The sequence below is a fragment of the Oncorhynchus mykiss genome, chromosome 4, assembly GCF_057628025.1.
Source record: "Oncorhynchus mykiss isolate SJ-2025 chromosome 4, ASM5762802v1, whole genome shotgun sequence".
Classification (NCBI taxonomy): domain Eukaryota; kingdom Metazoa; phylum Chordata; class Actinopteri; order Salmoniformes; family Salmonidae; genus Oncorhynchus; species Oncorhynchus mykiss.
The window spans coordinates 19,788,931-19,815,203 of NC_143025.1; the positions used below are offsets into that span (position 1 = coordinate 19,788,931).

Consider the following 26,273-nt stretch of genomic DNA (forward strand, 5'->3'; position numbering starts at 1 on the left):
ATGAGGCAAGGTAAACTAACAAGACGTGACTGGTCTGGGCCATATCTGATCTTGTGAAGGCTACTGGACACTCACACAAGTTAAGCATACGTTGATAATGTAGGTCTGAACTTGTAAAGACCTTTGGACAGAAACTTTAGCTAAGGGGAATGCATGCCACGCCACCAATAGAATCTATGCCCCAATATCTGAGCCAATAAGAGAATGGAAACTATGTAACAAAGCAAATGGGGTGATGATGTTATGTAAAGGTAAAAATATATAAAAGCCAAGCACTAAGAATGAGAAGGCAGTCTTCCATGGAGGTGCTCGGCTTTTGTTGTTCTCTGCAATAAAAGTCTAATTGAATTCAGAAGCTCCGGTATCTGAATAATATTTGTTTTAATACTTTCCACGAAACACCCATGGATTTCAATTGCTAATCAAGACAAATTAAATACAAATGACAAAATGTGTCCTTTTCTGTGAGCTGAACGGTACGTTGGGCCTCCGGGCATGATACATAGACAGAAGAGGATTTTAAAGGAGATGTGGCCTATTTAAACATAATTTAAATTGGCTTAGATCTATGATGTTTATATTACTCCGATGCTAATATGGTTCAATAATACAGCCCATTTAATGTCCTAGTATACGTAGCATACGTATGATGTATAATAGTATTTTTGGTAGTAGATGGGAGTTTCAGTGTGACTAATAACAGACTCCAGGGGAGCCCTGGTGATGGAGTAACCTCTCCCAGAGCACTTTCCTGGGTCTCCCGTGACACACACTCTAACAAACACACACACACACAAAACACACACACACACACACACACACACACACACACACACACACACACACACACACACACACACACACACACACACACACACACACACACACACACACACACACACACACACACACACACACACACACACACTCTCTCTCCTTTGGGGCCTCTGAGGCTGCAGCTCCCTAATCTAATACCCATTATTACCACCTTAACCAGACCATTACCCCGTCCCTAACACTGCCTGTAAATGACTGGGCCTCAGTCATATTGACTATGTTACTATGGTATAGATATTTTTCATACTATACAGTAATGTGTTAACCATTCTGGAAATACATGCCACACTGTGTGTGACCCATTGCCGTAGTGCCATGTATCAGTGAAAAGGGCGGTCATGACAGTTCCTGTCTTGTAAAGTACTGCATGTATTAACAACCCTCTAATTGGATTGAGAAAAGGAATCTATAGAAGAATACATCTGGGTTGAAAATCTGTCATGTGATAAAGTATGTTGTTTTTCTGTCTTTGCAGTACATGGGCTGCATTGAGGTGTTGAAGTCGATGCGATCGCTGGACTTCAACACTCGGACCCAGGTGACGAGGTAAGCGAGATTTCAGAATGTCCTGCTTGTGATGAGTCAGTAGAACCCAATCTGAGCAGAGGGAGAAGGTAAACACAAGTCACAGTGATACCAAATCAGGAAGAGATTCACAGGCATGCCAGTCCTGCTTTCCCCCTGTAATGATATCACTAGAGGGAAACAGTTCCTGCAGAAGGCCCAGAATAATGTGTGACATTTTGACAGAGCCATTTATGCATGTCAATGGCACATGTGAGCTTTTGCTGTGTGTGTGACTGTTGGCACTCACATGTGTGTTTGTGTGTCTGTGTGCGCGGGGCTCCTTGCCTGAGTTGGAGCAGTGTAGTCCCTCCCTATATTTCTCTCCTCCATGATCGATTGTCAGTAATCTGAGCCCACACACACACAGGGCTTAAGTGCTGGGGGAGAGGCAGAGATGGAGTGATGAAGAGATCTATTATTGATGAGCATCAGCTAATGACTGTGGAGAGCTGAGCTGCAGTGGTCCACATGGACTCTACCCTGCCTGTCTGTGGGAGACAGAGTAAAACAACAAGGAAGAAGGAAGTGGGAGAAATATAATGTTTATATGTTTTAAAGAGCAGAGATTGAAGATGGATGTATTTATGACAGTGTTATGGCAAGATCTATGATATAATGAACTTATCAGTGCTCCGTTTGAATAATTTAGTAACGAGCTCAGTTATCATTGCTTTCAGAATGACATTTGTTTACACTATACTGTTATTGTTTTAGGATATTGAAGAACAGTTTGGGATGTGTACATTTAACCATGCATTCCGAATTAATTAATTTAATGAAATGAGTTTTTCCTGTTTTTCCTGTTCTGCTTCTATTCGTTTTTTTTCCTGTCGTGTATTTTCTGCAGTCGTTTGTTATTGGCAGCTTAACAAAAATCATGTCATTCCCCATGAAACAACTTCAAAGACTGCCTGGAGATTAAACCACTGATTATTTGTTGGTCCTGCATGAGTCTGAAGGCCCTCTTTGACAGGTCATGCAGTGTCATGGTTTTGGACCAATATGCTCCAATGGGACTGTACTTGGCCAGGACAGAGACTGCAGACTAACACACCAAAACACTCACGCCCAGGATCCATGCACTGCTATTCTCCCAGGCCTCAAGTTGAGTCACATGCAAATGCTGTTTTCCAAAACTCTCTAAAAGTCCTTTACTGAAGATGGACGCTGATCCTTGACTCTAGCTGGCGCCACCACCTGTCCCCTCTGTCCCCTGACAGACCCTGTGTTCCGGCTATCTCTGCCACCACACAAGGGGACAACATCATCAGACATCTGTAACGACGTTCGTCTGTAGAAGGAGAAGCGGACCAAAAAGCAGCGTGGTGGTTACTCATGTTTCTTTAATGGAAAATGAACGATACATGAAATAACTTAACTCTACAAAACAACAAACGGAACGTGAAAAACCTATACAGCCTATCCTGTGACAACAAACACAGTGACAGGAACAATCACCCACAAACACACAGTGAAACCCAGGCTACCTAAGTATGATTCTCAATCAGAGACAACCAATGACACCTGCCTCTGATTGAGAACCATACTAGGCCGAAACATAGAAAAGCCCCAAAACATAGAAAAACAAACATAGACTGCCCACCCAACTCACGCCCTGACCATACTAAATAAATACAAAACAACGGAAATCAAGGTCAGAACGTGACAACATCATCACTCATTAGTCCCCAAGGCTACCCATGCTCACAGTTAGAGCAGCCTAATGGCATAGAATACACTGCAGTAGTACACCACAAAATGTGGCTCTCCCATTGCTTCTGAATCAGGATAATAAATGGAGAGGAAAATGAAGGCTAATCGAATAGAGCCTAATGAGCCCATAAATCCTCAGACTAAGACATCAATCATGCTGAGATGTTTTTGTTCCTTACCCAAACAGAATTTGCTGGGGAGAATGTGCTTATGTGAACTCAGCTGAATAGGATATTGATATTAAGTGTTCCTCCTGTTAGCCTTGTGTAAACTGAGATTAGACATCTTCTGTCCTGCTTTGATCTGAGGGACCTCCCTGTGACCTTTGAAGTGAGATGGATTGGTGACCCCTGACCTCTGACTTGAGGCTGAGGGAGGGGCTACTGACCTGCTTTCTCTATAGCTTACGTAACCACTTCACCCATAGGCTGTCGATAGGTTGAGGATGAAGGAGTACAGTTAGACTTTTCAACCTTTTCCCATGTAGCTGCTTGATGCTGAATTCTAAATTGACCCCTAGCCCATATCCACTTTAGTAGATCTGAGTGGATTGGCTAGGTGTATCCAACATGGCAAGATGCTCTTCTAGACTATCAAAGGGCAAGATGGAAATATTACCATGATGCTCAGATCTAGAACTCTTCAATGGTATGGTTAAGGGGGAGATATGGGATTCAGTATGGCTGTAACTGTCTCGTCTTAGTGTGTTGTCATTGTGACCCCTTTGCCTCTCCTCTTTCCCTCTCCACCCACCCAGGGAGGCCATCAACAGACTGTGTGAAGCTGTGCCTGGGAGTAAGGGGGCCTGGAGGAAGAAGGTGGGCGAAAAAATATGTTGATGCAACACTGTAGTTAAGTTTGTGTGTGTGTGATGCTAACCCAAGCTCTGTGCTCCTGTCCTGAAGAACATTAACAAGGCCCTGCAGACCATCATGGGGAAGAGTAACCTGCGCTTCGCTGGTATGGGCATCGCTGTCAACATCTCTATAGAGGGCCTCAACCTGCTCATCCCCACGACACGACAGGTTAGGGATCCCCTCTCTACAACTAACCACAGAACATAGCACAGGATATCACACCCAGGGCCATCAGTGGAGTATGGCAGTTGCTACAAAAAAGTAGACCAAAATGATTCCAATCCCGATTAAAATGTATTAGTTGGCTGGCTTTATGACCATGCAGAGCATCGCTTGGAGAGAAGCTGCCAGTCTAGCCTGCATGCCCTTCTCTCACTTTAAAGTGGAACTGAAACGCTCAAATCAACCTACATCATTGTTTTACATGTCGATGTTAGGTTTTCTTGTAGAATGTGCTTTTAGAACATAATATTATACGTTTTTTGAGCGCCTAGCACAAGCTTAGAGAGATGTGGCCCCAGCCATATTGAAACAACGTCAGGGGAATGGTAGAGCATCCGTGTGCCTACTTTACTCATACCCACAAGACTCTGATAAAGAAGTGAATAAACTTAAAGTTAAAACTACCAATTTGAGATGGAAAAACAACAAAATACACACAATCGTGTTAACAAGCCTTTATAATCCGGTTAAAAACCCACTTGCACATGTTTTTGTGTTCATTAAGCTGTAGGCTACATTACAGTGATTTTCACATGGGCAGTGGATCTACTTTTACCCGACATTGTGTAAGCTAGCTAAATGCATGATGTCCACAAGAACAAAGTTGATAGCTAGCATCGAATAAGCCGGAATAGTCCAGTCAAAAACCCACTTGCACATGTTTTTGTGTTCATTCAGCGAGTAAGGTCTAGCTGTGTTAAACATTACTAGTAGTTTTGACTTGGGCCGAAGTTAAGGCCTTTTCTCACCAACTGCTTTGTGATCTTTTCATCCAAATCCGTCTTATTTTCATATACTGTGTTTTTATTGTTGTCAAAATGAAAGCATTCTCATTGAGGCTCCTAACATGCATTGTAATCTGTGCTGCCTGTCAGACGAACCATTCAAGGATGTCATTGGTGATACGTTATCAAGATGGCAGCACGTAGTAGTCAGATGAGCCAATTTCCAAACGTTTCAACATAAATATGAGTTTTAGCAGTTTTAAGGGTAGCATCATGCTTCTTTATCACATTTGGTTAACAAAATCACCTTAACTTACTAAAATATTTCAGTTAATCTTGAAGAAGGCAAAGAGCAGAGACAGTACCAGACAGTTTGCATGGCCGGTCATTCAGGCAGTGCACCAATTGATTTGAATTTGATGTCTGCATTTGACCTCGGCCTAGTAAGCCTCGTGGCCAGCTGTTTTATGCATCTGTTACTTTCACATTGATCTCGGCATTTGAAGATGGCCTTGTTGTGACTTGTTATGCATCTATTTCACGTAGCACGGTATGGGCCTTTCCACAAGTAAATGCATAATTTTATGATGCGGTTGACATTGTGTATGCCTTTCCACTGACATTTAAACCCATTATTGCGGTGAGAATTAATGTCTGGGGTCATTTTTGTTGTTCTCCAAATAGCATTTTAGAGTTTTTCAATTGTGTAGAAATGCAGTAAATGACATTCAACTTCCTCCACCACGGAGAGGTGAGACCAATTGGGTTAGCTAATGCCAGGTCTGTGATATGAAAGGTGTGATCAGGCACGTCAGTTCAGCTAAACCTAGGGAATGACAACGCTTGGGAATGGCAAAGCTAGGGAATGGCAAAACTAGGGAATGGCAAAGCTAGGGAATGGCAAAGCTAGGGAATGGCAAAACTAGGGAATGACAAAACTAGGGAATGGCAAAGCTAGGGAATGGCAAAGCTAGGGAATAGCAAAACTAGGGAATGACAAAACTAGGGAATGGCAAAGCTAGGGAATGACAAAACTAGGGAATGGCAAAGCTAGGGAATGGCAAAGCTAGGGAATGGCAAAGCTAGGGAATGGCAAAGCTAGGGAATGACAAAACTAGGGAATGGCAAAGCTAGGGAATGGCAAAGCTAGGGAATGGCAAAGCTAGGGAATGGCAAAACTAGGGAATGGCAAAGCTAGGGAATGGCAAAGCTAGGGAATGGCAAAGCTAGGGAATGGCAAAGCTAGGGAATGGCAAAGCTAGGGAATGGCAAAACTAGGGAATGGCAAAGCTAGGGAATGACAAAGTGGGGTGTGGGTGGGGGGCTATCACACTTCATATCACACTCTTGGCTTTGGCTACCTCACAGCAGGGTAGTGCAACACAAAGCAATAAATTGCTATCTTTTTAGCTTCCTGTTTTAGGATAGCTGATTAGTAGAAGATGTGATGTTGATGTGGTGAAGGACTGATATAAAGTCTGCACCTTCCTTTCTTTCTCTCTTTCACAGGTGATAGCACACCATCCCATGGAGTCCATCTCCTTTGCCTCTGGGGGAGACACGGTGAGAGTTTGTAGCATAAGTGCACTTTATGCTTTCCCTGTTTTCCTCGGTCTGTTTGTTGAAATGGGTCGCTTGGTAGACTGCATGTCTGACTTGGCTGCTTTTCACCGTTTTCCAATCCTGTGACCATCTTATTCAATTATATCCTAATTCATCAGAGTTTATTGAGGTTTTTCCCTCTTGCAGGACACGCCCGATTATGTTGCTTATGTGGCCAAAGATCCAATCAATCAGAGAGGTATCTTCAGTTCACCATTCTATTTCATAAACAGAAATAATATGTCTATTATATGTACATGCAGTTTCTTCCTGGCATTAAACGCATGAGGGTTTACTGACAATATGGTTCACTAACAGTTGTTTAAGTTAAAGATATTGATGTTTTCTAACTATTCTTTAAAATATAAGTTGTTATGCTCACAGGGGCGTTGCAGCACTCACATCCACTGTGTTCTCTTCAGCATGCCATATCCTGGAGTGTGGTGACGGTCTAGCCCAGAATGTCATCAGTACCATCGGCCAGGCCTTTGAACTGCAGTTTAAACAGTACCTCCACAGCCCTCCCAAAGCCATCCCCACCATGGAGAGGTGAGACCAATGATTTATATATACACTAGATCAAGCCTGATGATGAGTTGGTTATTTTAATTAGCTGTGTAGTGCTAGGGCAAAAAACAAAACGTTACTCAGGACCAAGTTTGAGAAACCCTGCAATAGATGACTGATAGGAGACGCTGTGTTGAAGCCACCGTGCCTCCACCATTGTAGAAAATAGTTAGGAAGCTAAAGAAATGCATTTATTAATGTCTACATTAGTTTTTGCCATGTTTATTCTATTACAGACACCTTTGTGCATACTTTTAAATTAGATTATGTGAGCTAAACATAAAAAAAGTATAGAAAAACATAAAACAATATGTATTTTTGGGCAACCTGACCAAATTCACATAGTAAGTTAGAGATCTGTCATTCTCATTGAAAGCAAGTCTAAGAAGTGGTAGATCTGTTCTGTTTATTATTTCTATGCTTCCCATTCTTATGTTTCGTTTTTGCGGTTTTTAATTTGGTTTTGTACACCAGCTTCAAACAGCTGAAAATACAATATTTTTGGTTATGAAAAATATATTTCACAGCTGTTTAGATGGTACAATGATACTCTACACCATACTTCCTAGTTTTGTCACATAAACTGAAATTAGGCAAACTATTAGAGTTTTAGCAACCAGGAAATGGCATAGCGACTTTCTGCATAGTGCACCTTTAAAGTCCAATTTTTTGAAATGACTAATGTTACTGTCCCCACTACAACAACAGAAAATACTTAAATACACACAATGTATTCATCCTATGTGGTTAGCACCCATTGGTACAGTGCAAGCATGGTGTCCTATTTAAAGCGTTGACTTGCATTTTACACTGACACACACTCAACTCGATATGAAACTCGTCCTTTTTTCTCTCGGTCAGGTGTTAGAAATGTGATATGCTGCGCTCAGATTTCAGCCCATCATTCTGTTTTGATCCCAATTAAATCAAAACTGTTATTTAAAGTGGGTAGACAGAAGAACTCTACTGTACCTGCTCTGCTCTTGATTCAAATGTATCTCCTGCTACCAACAATATAACCATTCAAACCTAGTCTTTTATGTTATCGGCTGTGTCTGATCCCTTTTCCTTGTCACATTTGGAAATTCAATTACCTTTATTATACCTCAGGAACATCAGGACAGAGGACTCGGCGTGGGGTGATGACGAGGACTCCTCGGAGCATGACTACTACAACAGCATCCCAGGGAAGGAGCCTCCTGTTGGAGGAGTGGTGGACTCGAGGCTGAGGCCTTGTACGGCCTTGCTGGGCCACGTCCACAGCCAACCACAGAGCAAGGCAGCACAGGTGATTCCCCAGCCTCACCTACATAAACTCTTTGATCTAGTATCTGTGGACACACGACTGATGACCTTGCCTGCCTTTCCCCCATAGAGAGCTTACAGTAGCAGTGAACTCAATAACTGTAGATTTAATTTGACCTTTATTTAACTAGGCAAGTCAGTTAAGAACAAATTCTTATTTTCAATGACAGCCTAGGAACCGTGGGTTAACTGCCTGTTCAGGGGCAGAACGACAGATTTGTACCTTGTCAGCTCGGGGGTTTGAACTTGCAACCTTCCGGTTACTAGTCCAACACTCTAACCACCAGGCTACCCTGCTACATAGTTACAAGAGATAGACATCACAGGAGATAGAAACCAGGCCTCTGGGTTGCCTAATTGGTGAGAGAAAAGTCTTCCTTATACCCTACAGTCTATACTGATGATTCAAACATATGGTGTCTGTAGAAGTGTATTATATAGGCAAGAGAGGAACTATTTATTAACAGGTAGTCTGAAGAGTCATAAAGAAGCACATGTCTACTATTAGTGATGCTAATGAGATTTCGTGGAATCTGTTTTTAGATCGGTTCTCCGGCCAGGAGAGACACGGTGTCCTACCCCTCAGGTCAGCTGTGCTACGAGCTTCACTGGGACACTGAGAACAACGGCAGCTCAGGTGAGACACCATGTGGCCTGATATGGTACTGCAGGAGACAATACTGCAAGTCATAGGCATTATAATGGTTGGGTAAATAATACATTTTTATTCTCATATCATTTCATCAAAGTATATACACTACATGGCCAAACGTATGTGCTCGTCAAACATCTCATTCCAAAATCATGGGCATTAATATGGAGTTGTTCCACTCTTTGCTGCTACAACAGCCTCCACTCTTTTTGGAAGGCTTTCCACTAGAATTTGGAACATTGCTGCTGGAACTTGCTTCCATTCAGCCACAAGAGCATTAGTGAGGTCGGTCACTGATGTTAGGCGATTAGGCCTGTCTCGCAGTCGACGTTCCAATTCATCCCAATGATGCTCGATGGGGTTGAGGTCATGGGCTCTGAGAAGGTGAATCAAGTTCTTCCACACCGATCTCGACCAACCATTTAGTTTTGGACCTTGTTTTGTGCACGGGGGCATTGTCATGCTGAAACAGGAAAGGGTCGTCCTCAAACTGTTGCCACAAAGCTGGAAGCACAGAATTGTCTAGAATGTCATATGCTGTAGCATTAAGATTTCCCTTCACTGGAACTAGGGGGCCTTGCCCCAACCATGAAAACAGCCCCAGACCATTATTCCTCCTCCACCAAACTTTACAGTTTTCAGTATGCATTGGGGTAGGTAGTGTTCTCCTGGCATCCCCTAAAACCAGATTCGTCCGCCGGACTGCCAGATGGTGAAGAGTGATTCATCACTCCAAAGAACGTGTTTCCACTGCTCCAATGGCGGTGACCTTTACACCACTCCTGTTGACACTTGATCTTAGGCTTCTGTGCAGCTGCCAATGAAACCCCAGCACAAGAACTCCTGATGAACAGTTCTTGTGCTGACGTTGCTTCCAGAGGCAGTTTGGAACTCTGTAGTGAATGTTGCAACCAAGGACAGACAATGTTTACGCGCTACGCGCTTCAGCGATTCCATTCTGTGAGCTTGTGTGGCCTATCACTTCGTGACTGAGCCGTTGTTGCACCTTGATGTTTCCACTTCACAATAACAGCACTTAAAGTAAACCGGGGCAGCTCTAGCAGGGCAGAAATCTGATGAACTGACTTGTTGGAAAGGTGGCATCCTATGACTGTGCCACATTGATAGTCACTGAGCTCTTCAGTAAGACAAACATTGGCTGTAGAATGGCCTATGGAGATTGCATGGCTGTGTGCTCGATTTATACACCTGTCAGCAACGGTTGTGGCTGAAATAGCCAAATCCACTAATCTGAAGGGGTGTCCACATACTTTTGGTGATGTAGTATGTTAGTAAACTGAGTTGTGATTGACAGGTCTGACATCAGATGGGTACCTGCGGGCAGACGGCCATCCCCCGGGAAGTAGGGACTATGAAGAGCACCTGTATGTGAACACCCAGAGTCTGGAGGGCCTGGAGCAGGGAGCAGAGGGCCATAGGGGGGCCAGGGGGCCAGACAGCCCCAAGAAAGACATATTTGACATGAGTGAGTCTCATCAACATCTACCCATCTGCTGAACACAGCCACTGACACAATAGAGATACCTTTATTATTCAAGATGTGGGGAGTATCTGTTCAATTGGGTTGGCATGTATGGATGATGTCATTCATGTTACAGGTTCCGTGTGTGTGCCATGCATGTGTTCTCACTCTTCCTGGTTCTCTGCAGAACCCTTTGAGGATGCTCTGAAGATGCACGAGGCCGGTGGTAACGGTGGGGTGTGTGTGTTGGAGGACCAGTGGCCTAGTCCGCCCCGGCGTCGTGCCCCTGTCGCCCCCACAGAGGAGCAGCTTCGGCGGGAGGCCTGGTACCATGGCCGTATGAGCCGCCGTGACGCTGAGAAACTGCTGGTCCGAGACGGGGACTTCCTTGTACGAGACAGTGCCACCAACCCAGGCCAGTACGTCCTGACGGGCATGCACTGCGGTCTGCCCAAACACCTGCTACTGGTCGACCCAGAGGGAATGGTGAGTGATAATCGCTGGATGGGGAAATTATGTTCTAGGGGGCTGGAGAGTATACAGAAGACTCAAGGCTACTTATGTAAATAAGATATTTCTGTTTTTTTATTTTTAATACATTTGCAAAAATTTCTACCAACCTGTTTTCACTTTGTCATTATGGGGTAATGTGTGTAGATTGAGGATTATTTAATACATTTTAGAATAAGGCTGTAACGTAACAAAATATGGAAAAAGTCAAGGGGTTTGAATACTTTCCGAAGGCATTTTATATAGTTTACTGAAATGATGTGTCAGTCACCTGAAATGTGAATTTATTTATTTAGCTACAGTCAAGCATTAGCATCGTTGTGCTAGCACAAAACATACTAAAGAATAGTGGTAGCACCCCTCTTAGCAATTGCTTCAGAAAGCTGATACTTGTATTTTTTTTACTTAGCTACAGCCTAGCATGAGCATTGTTGAATGCAAAACAATGGTGGTGGTAGCATCCCTGTTAACATGCATCAAGAAGTAGCCATTTAATCTCTTTGTGACCTACTAACATCTGTTAGCCCACTCCTCCTCGTCACTGCCAGGTACGAACCAAAGACATGCTGTTTGAGAGTATCAGTCACCTGATCAGCTACCACCTGAAGAACGAGCTGCCCATCGTGGCAGCCGAGAGCGAGCTGCACCTCAAACAGGTGGTCCGGAGGAAAGAGGGGACAGCGTTCTGGAATGGTAAGAGACAGAAATGACAGCCCAAAGTGATTGTGCTCAGCACTGCCTAGTTCTATTTGAATGACTGTTTTGTGATAACCTTTGTTTCAGTGTGGGCAGTTTATTGATACATTATAGTGTTTTAATAAAGTTTATGTTCTAGATTTTAGTGTTCTGCTGGTCTAGTTCTTTAGCATGTGTTTGAATGATATCCTTTGAAAGTTTTCATTTTTTGCCTGTTTTACTAGGAGTCAGAGGTGTGTCCATATAACCCCAGGGAGGAAGATCTTCACTTTGTCATATCCCCAGTATCAGAGCTTTCGCAGGGGTAGGAGGACACAGGCAACTCCCTCTGTCCAGGACCCAAGGGCATGGCTGCAGTACCTGGCTGCCTCCGACAGTGCCGACAAACGTTTCACCATCTCCACCTGAACTCTCAGTATACAGTCATTAAGCTAACCGATGCCTCGGAACAGCTCAGCCAATCACAAGGATGGAATGTGAGGTCACAGTCACATACAGTAGTTGTTCCATAGGAAAGCATCATTTTAGAGTGCATGATGTTGCACCTCATACTGAGTCTCATACTGCTGATGTCATACGCAGTCCCAGAATGATTTGGGTTCCCTGTGTCTTTAAACGGACAAATGTGAACATTGTATATGATAAGTGAGAAACTCCTGGCAGCAAAATATCACTAAATTGTTTTATCAGAAAGCAGTTCTTTGCTCCTCAGACATTGGGATGCTTTAATGGACTTTTATAAACTGTTCATCTGCAGCAGTAGCACCTGCACCTTCATATGTAATCTCAGGACCTAATTCTGAAGGCGTTAAATATCTGATTGCATGAATTGAAATATGCTTCAGAGATACAGTACTAACCAGACACCAACCTTGAAAATGTGTCTGTCTCTCTGTCCCATCAATATCCACAGGAAGTCTGCATAACACAACATTGGGAATATACAGTTGGCCAAAATACATGGGTAGAACTCCGAATATCATTGTGTTCAATAATAACCATATGCTTGTCAAAGTGTTTGTATGGGACAGTCATAGCTCGTCAGTGAATACCTACCTAAGTTGTGTGTTACCATGCCTACTGTGTGAAGATATCACACTGGTTAGAGCCTGTGCTCTCAGAAGGCAGACTACATTACTACAAATGACTCAGTGTAAAGATAATTAAGACCCATAAAATAGTTCAGTGCCTTAATACTTGGTGTTTCATATCTTTCCTCCCAAATCACTTGTGCAGTATCAAACATTCTATATATACAGTGGGGAAAAAAATATTTAGTCAGCCACCAATTGTGCAAGTTCTCCCACTTAAAAAGATGAGGCCTGTAATTTTCATCATAGGTACACTTCAACTATGACAGACAAAATGAGAAACAAATCCAGAAAATGACATTGTAGGATTTTTAATGAATTTATTTGCAAATTATGGTGGAAAATAAGTATTTGGTCACCTACAAACAAGCAAGATTTCTGGCTCTCACAGACCTGTAACTTCTTCTTTAAGAGGCTCCTCTGTCCTCCACTCGTTACCTGTATTAATGGCACCTGTTTGAACTTGTTATCAGTATAAAAGACACCTGTCCTCAACCTCAAACAGTCACACTCTAAACTCCACTATGGCCAAGACCAAAGAGCTGTCAAAGGACACCAGAAACAAAATTGTAGACCTGCACCAGGCTGGGAAGACTGAATCTGCAATAGGTAAGCAGCTTGGTTTGAAGAAATCAACTGTGGGAGCAATTATTAGGAAATGGAAGACATACAAGACCACTGATAATCTCCCTCGATCTGGGGCTCCACGCAAGATCTCACCCCGTGGGGTCAAAATGATGACAAGAACGGTGAGCAAAAATCCCAGAACCACACGGGGGGACCTAGTGAATGACCTGCAGAGAGCTGGGACCAAAGTAACAAAGCCTACCATCAGTAACACACTACGCCGCCAGGGACTCAAATTCTGAAGTGCCAGACGTGTCCCCCTGCTTAAGCCAGTACATGTCCAGGCCCATCTGAAGTTTGCTAGAGAGCATTTGGATGATCCAGAAGAAGATTGGGAGAATGTCATATGGTCAGATGAAACCAAAATATAACTTTTTCGTAAAAACTCAGCTCGTCGTGTTTGGAGGACAAAGAATGCCGAGTTGCATCCAAAGAACACCATACCTACTGTGAAGCATGGGGGTGGAAACATCATGCTTTTGGGCTGTTTTTCTGCAAAGGGACCAGGACGACTGATCCGTGTAAAGGAAAGAATGAATGGGGCCATGTATCGTGAGATTTTGAGTGAAAACCTCCTTCCATCAGCAAGGGCATTGAAGATGAAACGTGACTGGGTCTTTCAGCATGACAATGATCCCAAACACACAGCCCGGGCAACAAAGGAGTGGCTTCGTAAGAAGTATTTCAAGGTCCTGGAGTGGCCTAGCCAGTCTCCAGATCTCAACCCCAGAAAATCTTTGGAGGGTGTTGAAAGTCCGTGTTGCCCAGCAACAGCCCCAAAACATTACTGCTCTAGAGGAGATCTGCATGGAGGAATGGGCCAAAATACCAGCAACAGTATGTGAAAACCTTGTGAAGACTTACAGAAAACGTTTGACCTCTGTCATTGCCAACAAAGGGTATATAACAAAGTATTGAGGAACTTTTGTTATTGACCAAATACTTATTTCCCACCATAATTTGCAAATAAATTCATTAAAAAAACCTACAATGTGATTTTCTGGATTTTTTTCCCTCATTTTGTCTGTCATAGTTGAAGTGTACCTGTGATGAAAATTACAGGCCTCATCTTTTTAAGTGGGAGAACTTTCACAATTGGTGGCTGACTAAATACTTTTTTTGCCCCACTGTACCACAGCAGAAGACAGTAGTGTGTGCTGCATCTATGTATACCCCGAGAGCAAATGGCAAATTTTCTTGCCATGCCAAATCACACTTTAATCAATGAATGGAGTGGACTGAAAGTCAAATCAGCCTTTTTATTGTGAAACTTTCTATAAGCTGCTGATGTATGGGAGAGGGGGGGGGGGGTGTAAATACTGTAGAACATCCCATAGTGTGTTCTGATTGGCTGTCCTCTTGTTTGCTTCCTATTCTACCAGTCCTCCAATCAATAATCTTCATGAGCATAGGCCCTTACTGATTTGATCACCATCCTGTGTTGTTAATGGCAACATGTTTTATCAATAGATAGGGGATGTCCTGGTATTTGCTGTGTCTTTGTCCCAGTCCAGGCACAGGGAGACAGAGGACATGGCTTTCTGTGACGTTAGTGTACTTTACAGTATGCAACTTTTCCAAATGACCCCTTTGCTTTATCAGGCCTTTCTTGTATCTACTCTTCTTTGAACTAAATACATTTTTTTTCAATAAAATGTGTCAAAATTAAGGTTATTCAAATGTATTGGGTTTGTGTTGAATCCAATCCACATCATTCGGGGCGGCAAGTAACGTAATGGTTAGAGCGTTGGACTAAAAACCGAAAGGTTGCAAGATTGAATCCCTGAGCTGACAAGGTAAAAATCTGTCGTAAATAAATAAAAACTCTCCCTCTGTCTGGATTGATTAGGAATGTTGGATGATGTTTTAAAGTGAGATGTAAATACTGTATGGAGCGGCTTCATGAAAAGTCCAGCTGTCAGGCATTATTTGAGCACATGGCAGCCCCCAATGAAGACTGGTCTTTTCCATTTAAAGGACCCATGAGCACCAACATGTGAAGTTCCTAGAAGTATGTCAAATGAAAGCTAAAAGTATATATATACAGTGGGGCCACCAATTGTGCAAGTTCTCCCTCTTAAAAAGATGAGAGAGGCCTGTAATTTTCATGATATGTACACTTCAACTATGACAGACAAAACCTTTTAAAAAATCCAGAAAATCATATTGCAGGATTTTTTATTAATTTATTTGCAAATTATGGTGGAAAATAAGTATTTGGTCACCTACAAACAAGCAAGATTTCTGGCTCTCACAGACCTGTAACTTCTTCTTTAAGAGGCTCCTCTGTCCTCCACTCGTTACCTGTATTAATGGCACCTGTTTGAACTTGTTATCAGTATAAAAGACACCACAGCCTCTTTCAGACAGAACACTTCCTTAGACAGCTCAGTTATCTACACACAACAAGGGTGGAAGGGAGAACATAGATCCCTTCATTTCCCAAGGTCATTTTCTCAGTTCCAAATCACACTCATGCCCTCACCCTTTGGCACTATGTGTAGATATAAAGGAGTGTATAGTAATATGACACCCAGCTTCCCAGAGGGCAAGGAACCTAACCCCTATGTTCTGGAAGAAGTGCCAGGGGATAGGTTGGCTGACGACTCAAACTGAATGTAATTCCGCTGCTCTATCGCTACATGCAAGGCATTTGGAAAGTATTCAGACCCTTTGACTTTTTCCACATTCTGTTACATTACATCCTTATTCTAAAATGAGAGTCAATTATTTTTTCCCCTCATCAATCTACAGTACCCCATAATGACAAAGCGAAAAGGTTTTTAGAAATGTTTGCATATTTATATATATAAAAAACAGAAATACTTTATTTACATAAGTATTCAGACCCTTTGCTATGAGACTTGAAATTGAGCTCAGGAGCATCCTGTTTCCATTGATCATCCTTGAGATGTTTCTACAACTTGATTGAAGTCCACCTGTGGTAAATTCAATTGATTGGACATGATTTAGAAAGGCACACACCTATCTACATAAGGTCCCACAGTTGACAGTGCATGTCAGAGCAAAAGCCAAGCCGTGAGGTTGAAGGAATTGTCCGTAGAGCTCAGACAGAATTTTGTTGAGGCACAGATCTGTGGAAGGGTAACAAAACATTTCAGCAGCATTGAAGGTCCCCAAGAACACAGTTGCCTCCATCATTCTTAAATGGAAGAAGTTTGGAACCACCAAGACTCTTCCTAGAGCTGGCCGCCAAGGCCAAACTGCGCCATCGGGGGAGAAGAGCCTTGGTCAGGGAGGTGACCAAAAACCCAATGTTCACTCTAACAGAGCTCCAGAGTTCCTCTGGGGAGACAGGAGAAACTTCCAGAAAGACAGCCTTCTCTGCAGCACTCCCCCAATCAGGCCTTTATGGTAGAGTGGCCAGACTGAAGCCACTCCTCGGTAAAAGGCACATGACAGCCCGCTTGGAGTTTGCCAAAAGGCACCTAAAGACTCTCAGACCATGAGAAACAAGATTCTCTGGTCTGATGAAACCAAGATTGAACTCTTTGGCCTGAATGACAAGCATCACGTCTGGAGGAAACATAGCACCTTCCCTGCGGTGAAGCATGGTGGTGGCAGCATCATGCTATGGGGATGTTTTTCAGTAGCAGGGACTGGGAGACTAGTCAGGTTTGAGGAAAAGATGAATGGAACAAAGTACATGATGAAAATCTGTTCCAGAGCGCTCAGGACCTCAGATTGGGGCAGCCAAGACAACACAGGAGTGGCTTCGGGACAAGTCTCTGAATGTTCTTGAGTGGCCCAGCCAGAGCCTGGACTTGAACCCGATCAAACATCTCTAGAGACCTGAAAATAGCTGTGCAGCAATGCTCCCCATCCAACCTGACAGAGCTGGAAAGGATCGGCAGAGAATAATTGGAGAAACTCCCCAAATACAGGTGTGCCAAGCTTGTAGCGTCATACCCAAGAAGATTCAAATCACTGCCAAAGGTGCTTTAACAAAGTACTGAGGGTCTGACTACTTAAGTAAATGTCATGTTTCAGTTTTTATGTTTTATAAATGTGCATAAATGTCTAAAAACCTGTTTTTGCTTTGTCATTATGGGTTATTGTGTGTAGATTGATGAGGGGAAAACATTTTATACATTTTAGAATAAGGCTGTAACATAACAAAATGTGGAAAAAGTCAAGGGGTCTGAATACTTTCCGAATGCACTGTACATTCAGTCTGTGACCGCAACTGTAGAAGCTGTTTCTGCTGACGTAAAAGTGAGGGGCGTTGTACAAAACAAGTCATCAGCGATTGGATCGTCTGTAACCAATCAGAGTATCAAAGCCTATTACTATTTCCGAAACGCCGCTTTCCCACTTGTGTTCAGCCTCTGGCCCAACCCATCGGTTTTTAGGACCAATCAGAATGGTTTGAATGTGTTCGCATTTGAAATGTCGTCAGGGAGGAGATCAAATCCAGACTCCTCGTGTAGAATAAATGTTAGTTGGTGTGGTGTTTGACCAGAGTGATGTGGATAGGTAGCCAGGCGAAGGGGGAGGGGCTAGGGGTCGATTTTGAATAAAGGACATTGTCGCAAAATTTTACTTCTATCATTTGTGTCTCAGTCTTACCTTGCGGTCCTTCTCGTTGACCAGGGCCCGGGAGTCCTGGATGTCTTTGTGGAGCTCCTGGATGTGGCTGGACTGGGCCTGCAGGTCAGCCAGCTGTTGCTGCGCCGTGGCCAGCGGAGCCTCGGCCACCTGACACTCACTCTTATTAAACAGAGCCTCACGCTGCACCTGGAACACCTGTTGGGAGGGAGTCAGGGGAGAGAGGGGAGAGAGGGGGGAGTGAGGAGAGATAAAGACAAGGGGAGGAGGGAGAGCACGTCGATGGCCATGAAAGGAAAGGCGGCAAGGAGATACTGTATAGAACACACACATAACTAATGCTAGGAGAAAGGAAGCCCTGGTGCACATCAGTCCAATGTGTAGTCAGTAACATGTGGCTTATGGTTAACTCTTGAGTTAAGGTTTCAGTCTCTAACTTTGTTAAAATTCTCTGTATTTTGGTGAACAGGAACAAATACAACACACACCTCGGTGCAAGTCTTCTTGTGTTTGCGTGTGAGGTTGTTGAATTGGGCGGTGAATGCGTTGATCTCGGTCTGCAGTGAGAGGCGTTGGGACTCGTGGTCCTCCTTGGACACCAGGCCCTGTTCCACAGCCTTCTGGGACCTCAGGTCTCTCAGCTCTGTCTCCTTCACACTCAAAGCCTCCTTGGCCTCCGCCGCACTTTTCTCACTGGCCTGCAGGGAGCGCTGCAGCTCCGCCTGACACACAGCAGGGACAACAAACACAACGTGAGGGTGCTTTCCTAGTACTTTTACTGTAGGCTACAGTAATTGATTGTGGGTCATACATGATGACAGAGGGGTTGTTATTAGTGCCAAATTATATTGATTGCACAACCCCTTGATTTTTATCTACAATTTGTAGATTTTTAAATAAAAAAGCCTAATGTCCATTCACCTAGGACCTCAACGTAGTATGATTTGAGTCTAACAGCTCATTCTTGCCATTTGCTAGAATACCATTTGAAGCTAACCTTAACTTTGTCATGCTCCTCCCAGGGTATAAGGTCCTGTAGTTGGGCCTCCAGCCTGGCCGTCTCTGTCTGGGCGTGGCATCGCTAAGCCCTCTCCGCCTGCAGTTCCTGGGCTGTCTGGGCCAGCTGCCCCGACAGAGCCGTCAGCACCTCTGTGTTGGGACAGGGGTACTGCATGTCTCAGGTGGAGGGTGTCCTGAGACCAACCACAGACAGTCCGGAGCCTGAGCTGCTTCCTGCCTAGCCACCTCCAGTTCCTCCCTCACCCGTCTCAGGGAGCACTCTGATATTAGAGAAGAAATATCACAGAAGTAGAGAGTGTTCTTATTGGAGAGAAGTATCACCACGCAAAACTAAGAAAGAGCTCTGATTGGACAGAACCCACTGGGGTCAGATGTTAATTCAACATCTATTCCACATTGGTTCAATATAATTTCTTCGAAATAATGTGGAAACAATGTTGATTTAACCAGTGTGTGCCCAGTTGGAAGTGAAAGCAAATGAGACATAAAAGCAAATGAATGGTTATAAACTAGTTATTTACAGCTTACCACTGTAATTAACTACAGTAAAATCATTTGTCCTTATGCCCCAAAGAGAGCAACATTTTTTGATAAGTGACAGAGAACATTATAATAGCAGAGTAGCTAGGTTTCCATCCAATTGGCGACAGATTTCATGCAAATATTTCCCACCAGAGATGTGTTTTCATCATACTGACTTGCTGCAGAAAACCGGCTGTGCATGATAAAGTAGTGCACATGAAACTAACTTTTGCAGTTCAAGTTAAATGGGATTCCATTGCATTTTCAACTCTACCAAGGTTTTTTTCCACAAAAACCTTAAATGGCAAACGTGCCCACTCTGGTCTTGGAACAAGTACTCTAGCTAACAGCTTGCAGATACAGAGCTGGTAGGCTAGTCTACATGATGAGATTATTATGGATAAAAGCAAGATCATTTTGGGGGGGTCATTTCATCTGTAGCCTAATAAACTGCAATAAACCGAGTCACAACATATCATTGCGTGACTCCAAGTTTATTTCGATATGATGGTTATTATATCAATATTTATGCATAAAGGCTTTTCCTCCGATGTTTTTTGCATAATCAATTTTACAGACATAAAAAGAACCCACAATGTCGAACAAACAAATTGTCTGCAGACAATTATGAAATTGTTTCCAACAGCCCGGTCATTACTTTTTTCATGCATCAGGTAATTCATCTGCATGAAATGGTTTGATGGAAACCTGATTAGTAACAGGACACCAGGTTGACACCAGGGAAAAACATACCTGATGTGATGGAGGGCTCTGACCCTTCCGACCTCTCTTCCTCATCTCCCTGACAGTGTGTGGGGCTGGTTGGCCGTAGTCTCTCCAGCTCCAGTTGGGCCTCGTTCAGTCTCAGGCTGGCCTCGGATCTCTCCCTGGCCAGCTGCTCACACTGCAGACCAGGGTCACCTGCACCTCGTCCATCTCCGAACGGGGAACACAGTCCCTCAGCTTCCCCTCCAGCTCCACCACACGGCCCTGGAGCCTACGCAACACCTCTCCGTCTGGCTGTACCACTCTCTCTCTCTTTCCCCCAGCTCTCCCTGACTCTTTGCTCTCCGCCGGGGTGGCCTCCAGTTCGCTCACCCTCTCCCTGAGGCTCCTCACCCTCTCACTCTCCCCTCCTCCGTCCTCCTTTTCAAACTCTGTTTCTGTCCATTTCTTTTCCAGGGCCGCCTGTAGTTCCTCAACTTTCTTTCTCAGCTGTTTGACTGTCATTGCGCTCTCCCTCCCTCTGTCCCTCCCCCTCTCCCTCCCTCAGGCCCGCTTCCTCCCTCTGTCCCTCTCCTTGTCCCCCTCTGTCTTTCAGCGCCTCCTCCAGCTCCCTCACCCTCTCTCTTTCTGCACCTCCTACAGCTCCCTCACCCTCTCTCTCTCAGCTGCTGCGTCTCCAGGATCACCACCTCGCCGCTGCCCCTGGGGGTCTCTCTCTCACCCCCCATTCCCCCTGCCTGTTCCCCAGAATATACCTCCAGGTGCACCTGTTCTCTCAGCTCCTCCAGCTCAGACTGGGAGTGGGCCAGCTGCCTCTCCAGCTCAGACTGGGAGTGGGCCAGTTGCTCCTCCTTGCCACACAGCCTCTCCCTCAGCTCATTACTGCTCTCATCCTCAGTCCCCTCCTTCCCCTTCCCCTCTGTCCCCTCCTTCTCCTCTGCCCCCGTCTCTCCCTCTCCTCCTCCCTCCACAGTCTCCTCACAACTGGAGGTGAAAAAAAATAAACATCAGAACTGAAGTGAAGTGAGAGGCTTACCTATGGTTGGCATATTGTGTTAGAATCTCCAATTACAATAAAATCAAATTGTATTCGTCACATACACATGGTTAGCAGATGTTAATGACAGTGTAGCGAAATGCTTGTTCTTCTAGTTTCCCGACAATGCAGTAATAACCAACGAGTAATCTAACCGAACAATTTCACAACTGCCTTATACACACAAGTGTAAAGGGATGAAGAATGTGTACATAAAAATATTTGATGATGGTACAGAACGGCATAGGCAAGATGCAGTAGATGGTATAGAGTACAGTATATACATATGAGATGAGTAATATAGGGTATGTAAACATATACAAGTGGCATTGTTTAAAGTGGCTAGTGATACATGTATTACATAAAGATGGCAAGATGCAGTAGATGGTATAGAGTACATTATATACATATGAGATGAGTAATGTAGGGTATGTAAACATTATTTTAAGTGGCATTGTTTAAAGTGGCTAGTGATACATATATTACATAACTTTTTCCATTATTAAAGTGGCTGGAGTTGAGTCAGTATGTTGGCAGCAGCCACTCAATGTTAGTGGTGGCTGTTTAACAGTCTGATGGCCTTGAGATAGAAGCTGTTTTTCAGTCTCTCGATCCCTGCTTTGATGCACCTGTAGTGACCTCGCCTTCTGGATGATAGCGGGGTGAACAGGCAGTGGCTCGGGTGGTTGTTGTCCTTGATGATCTTTATGACCTTCCTGTGACATCGGGTGGTGTAGGTGTCCTGGAGGGCAGGTAGTTTGCCACCAGTGATTCGTTGTGCAGACCTCACTACCCTCTGGAGAGCCTTACGGTTGTGGGCGGAGCAGTTGCCGTACCCGGCGGTGATACAGCCTGACAAGATGCTCTCGATTGTGCATCTGTAAAAGTTTGTGTGTGCTTTTGGTTACAAGTCAATTATCTTCAGCCTCCTGAGGTGCTGCTGCGCCTTCTTCACCACGCTGTCTGTGTGGGTGGACCAATTCAGTATGTCCATGATGTGTACGCCGAGGAACTTAAAACTTACTACCCTCTTCACTACTGTCCCGTCGATGTGGATAGGGGGGTGCTCCCTCTGCTGTTTCCTGAAGTCCACAATCATCTCCTTTGTTTTGTTGACGTTGAGTGTGAGGTTATTTTCCTGACACCACACTCCGAGGGTCCTCACCTTCTCCCTGTAGGCCGTCTCGTCGTTGTTGGTAATCAAGCCTACCACTGTTGTGTCGTCTGCAAACTTGATGATTGAGTTGGAGGCGTGCATGGTCACGCAGTCGTGGGTGAACAGGGAGTACAGGAGAGGGCTCAGAACGCATCCTTGTGGAGCCCCAGTGTTGAGGATCAGCGGGGTGGAGATGTTGTTACCTACCCTCACCACCTGGGGGCGGCCCGTCAGGAAGTCCAGTACCCAGTTGTACAGGGCGGGGTCGAGACCCAGGGTCCAGGGAACTTGATGACGAGTTTGGAGGGTACTATGGTGTTAAATGCTGAGCTGTAGTGGATGAACAGCATTCTCACATAGGTATTCCTCTTGTCCAGATGGGTTAGGGCAGTGAGCAGTGTGGTTGCGATTGCTTCGTCTGTTGACCTATTTGGGCGGTAAGCAAATTGGAGTAGGTCTAGTGTGTCAGGTAGGGTGCAGGTGACATGGTCCTTGACTAGTCTCTCAAAGCACTTCATGATGACGGAAGTGAGTCGTTTAGCTCAGTTACCTTAGCTTTCTTGGGAACAGGAACAATGGTGGCCCTCTTGAAGCATGTGGCAACAGCAGACTGGGATAAGGATTGATTGAATATGTTCGTAAACACACCAGCCAGCTGGTCTGCGCATGCTCTGAGGACGCGGCTGGGGATGCCGTCTGGGCCTGCAGCCTTGCGAGGGTTAACACGTTTAAATGTTTTACTTACGTCGGCTGCAGTGAAGGAGAGTCCACAGGTTTTGGTAGCGGGCCGTGTCAGTGGCACTGTATTGTCCTCAAAGCAAGCAAAGAAGTTGTTTAGTCTGTCTGGGAGCAAGACATCCTGGTCCGCGACGGGGCTGGTTTTATTTTTGTAATTCATGAGCCGTTGAATTGCGACTCTACTTTGTCTCTATACTGAAGCTTAGCTTATTTGATTGCCTTGCGGAGGGAATAGCTACACTGTTTGTATTCGGTCATGTTTCCGGTCACCTTGCCCTGGCTAAAAGCAGTGGTTCGCGCTTTCAGTTTCGCGCGAATGCTGCCATCAATCCACGGTTTCTGGTTTGGGAATGTTTTAATAGTTGCTGTGGGTACGACATCGCCGTTGCACTTGCTAATAAACTCGCACACCGAATCAGTGTATTCATCAATGTTGTTGTTTGACGCAATGCAGAACATATCCCAATCCACGTGATAGCTTGAAGCGTGGAATCAGATTGGTCGGACCAGCGTTGAACAGACCTGAGCGCGGGAGCTTCCTGTTTTAGTCTCTGTCTATAGGCTGGGAGCAACAAAATGGAGTCGTGGTCAGCTTTTTCAAAAGGAGGGCGGGGGAGGGCCTTATATGCGTCGCGGAAGTTAGAATAACAATGATCCAGGTTTTTACCAGCCCTGGTAGCACAATCGATATGCTGATAGAATTTAGCAATTTGGCAGTACGTCCAACGGGCCTCACAACCGCAGACCACGTTTAACCATGCCAGCCCAGGACCTCCACATCCGACTTCTTCACCTGCGGGATCGTCTGAGACCAGCCACCCAGACAGCTGATGAAACTGAGGAGTATTTCTGTCTGTAATCAAGCTCTTTTGTAAGGAAAAACTAATTCTGATTGGCTGGGCCTGGCTCGCCAGAGGGTGGGCCAATGGCTGCGCCCCTGCTCAGTCATGTGAAATCGATAGATTAGGGCCTAATGAATTGATTTGAATTGACTGATTTCCTTATATGAGCTGTAGCTAAGTAAAATCGTTGAAATTGTTGCATGTTGCCTTCATATTTTTGTTCACTATACTATTCACTACACATTGGCTGTAACCCTTTGTCCTAATTCTGTCTACTTGTACAGACCATGACCCAGTTGGTGAAGAAAGCCTGCACCAAGTCTCTGTGTGATGCTATTATTCTATTTATACCTAGGTACTGCTTCATCATAGACCTATAAAGTGGTGATATGACAAACGGTCCAATCTGACGCTGTTCAGCCATCCTTGAACCAGTCCATCATCATCTGCTGACTGGGACTTCTCTGGTCTGGAAGACCTTTTGATAACCCCATTTTATCAATCAATCAGCTGATGGCGTGTATGTGTGTGTGTTCTTACCTGCACTTTGAGGACCAGCTCCTGGTTCTGTGAGGTCAGCTCATCCACCTGTCTGCATAGCTCAGCCACAGTGTGAGTCTGCAGGACCAGGAGAGGTGGAGTTTGGTGAGTTTGCCTCCTCCTCGTCCAGAGCAGAGGGAGACTCTCTGGACCGCCTGGAGAGCAGTTTCTCAACACCTTCAAGATATACGGGGTAATGTAAATCAATGTCATATTTTGTCAAACATATTGCAAAACATCAGCCATTACCATGGCAGTAGAATTTGAGTGAAATTCATCATCTACTTATGATGTATGACTCATTAGGGTTCTACAACCTAGTCCATACATCCATCCGTTATTTGGTCCATTTAACAAATATACGAATGCCGTATCTTAATCTGATCATCCTGTTGTTGCAGGAAATGCAAGCTTGTAGTGTATTTGGGGTTTAAAAAGGCTTCCAAAGTTTGTAATTTCCTCCTTATTTCAGACACGATTTGCACAAACAAAGAATGTATTAAGCCCTACAAACAATGTCCATTCATTATAATCCACATACGTAATAATTCACATTTCCTGTTGCTGCAGGATTATTTTTTCTGCTGTAAGAAACTGAGACAAAAATTAAGATACGGCATCTGTAACAATTTGCCAGCAGCATTCCCTCTCTCCCCCCACACACACCTACGAAGTCCAGTATGTCATCATCTGAGTCACTGGCTCCGATCACCTGACCTGCCTTCAGCTCCTCCAGCTCAGTCTGTAGCCTGTCCCGCTCTGCCTCCGCCTGTTCCAGACACTCTCTCAGCTGGGTCAGCTAGCACAGGGAGACTACTACTTCCGGCGCCGACAGAGATGGCCGCCTCGCTTCGCGTTCCTTGGTCCACAAGCATTTCGCTACACTCGCATTAACATCTGCTAACCATGTGTATGTGACAAATACAATTTGATTTGATTTGAGACAGTGAGTGCACAGCTATTACCAGATTTCTAACATCCTTTCAGATACAGTGCCTTGCGAAAGTATTCGGCCCCCTTGAATTTTGCGACCTTTTGCCACATTTCAGGCTTCAAACATAAAGATATAAAACTGTATTTTTTGTGAAGAATCAACAACAAGTGGGACACAATCATGAAGTGGAACGACATTTATTGGATATTTCAAACTTTTTTAACAAAGCAAAAACTGAAAAATTGGGCGTGCAAAATTATTCAGCCCCTTTACTTTCAGTGCAGCAAACTCTCTCCAGAAGTTCAGTGAGGATCTCTGAATGATCCAATGTTGACCTAAATGACTAATGATGATAAATACAATCCACCTGTGTGTAATCAAGTCTCCGTATAAATGCACCTGCACTGTGATAGTCTCAGAGGTCCGTTAAAAGCATCATGAAGAACAAGGAACACACCAGGCAGGTCCGAGATACTGTTGTGAAGAAGTTTAAAGCCGGATTTGGATACAAAAAGATTTCCCAAGCTTTAAACATCCCAAGGAGCACTGTGCAAGCGATAATATTGAAATGGAAGGAGTATCAGAGCACTGCAAATCTACCAAGACCTGGCCGTCCCTCTAAACTTTCAGCTCATACAAGGAGAAGACTGATCAGAGATGCAGCCAAGAGGCCCATGATCACTCTGGATGAACTGCAGAGATCTACAGCTGAGGTGGGAGACTCTGTCCATAGGAC

At 44.4% G+C, this 26,273-nt stretch overlaps 2 protein-coding genes across 6 annotated transcripts in view; one reads left to right on the plus strand and one right to left on the minus strand.

The window, feature by feature from the left end:
- The window catches only part of LOC110521457 (SHC-transforming protein 2), a 27,405-nt gene extending 12,277 nt beyond the window's left edge, over window positions 1-15,128 (plus strand). For 3 of the 5 annotated variants that reach the window (XM_036968599.2, XM_090231370.1, XM_036968597.2), the window contains 12 exons: window positions 1,313-1,383; window positions 3,875-3,935; window positions 4,023-4,142; window positions 6,431-6,484; window positions 6,671-6,722; window positions 6,946-7,072; window positions 8,201-8,378; window positions 8,939-9,032; window positions 10,363-10,533; window positions 10,718-11,016; window positions 11,565-11,733; window positions 11,961-15,128. In XM_036968599.2, coding sequence (XP_036824494.2) covers window positions 1,313-1,383; window positions 3,875-3,935; window positions 4,023-4,142; window positions 6,431-6,484; window positions 6,671-6,722; window positions 6,946-7,072; window positions 8,201-8,378; window positions 8,939-9,032; window positions 10,363-10,533; window positions 10,718-11,016; window positions 11,565-11,733; window positions 11,961-11,983 — 1,419 coding nt within the window. In that variant the 3' untranslated portion in view covers window positions 11,984-15,128. The remainder of the gene's footprint in view (window positions 1-1,312; window positions 1,384-3,874; window positions 3,936-4,022; window positions 4,143-6,430; window positions 6,485-6,670; window positions 6,723-6,945; window positions 7,073-8,200; window positions 8,379-8,938; window positions 9,033-10,362; window positions 10,534-10,717; window positions 11,017-11,564; window positions 11,734-11,960) is intronic. The other 2 variants (XM_090231371.1, XM_036968598.2) reach the window with 1 other exon arrangement.
- Window positions 11,313-21,173, minus strand: LOC149983937 (uncharacterized). Its single transcript, XM_090231373.1, has 5 exons — window positions 20,319-21,173; window positions 19,021-19,303; window positions 18,512-18,745; window positions 18,045-18,221; window positions 11,313-11,725 (listed from the first exon to the last, which is right to left on the minus strand). The coding sequence occupies exon 1, from the start codon at window positions 20,793-20,795 to the stop codon at window positions 20,430-20,432; it is 366 nt and encodes a 121-aa protein (XP_090087499.1). The 5' UTR covers window positions 20,796-21,173; the 3' UTR covers window positions 11,313-11,725; window positions 18,045-18,221; window positions 18,512-18,745; window positions 19,021-19,303; window positions 20,319-20,429.
- Between the last annotated feature and the right edge of the window lie 5,100 nt (window positions 21,174-26,273).

Coding starts and splice junctions, on each gene's coding strand:
- LOC149983937 (XM_090231373.1), bottom strand. CDS start 20,795: ATGACAGTCAAACAGCTGAGAAAGAAAGTTGAGGAACTACAGGCGGCC.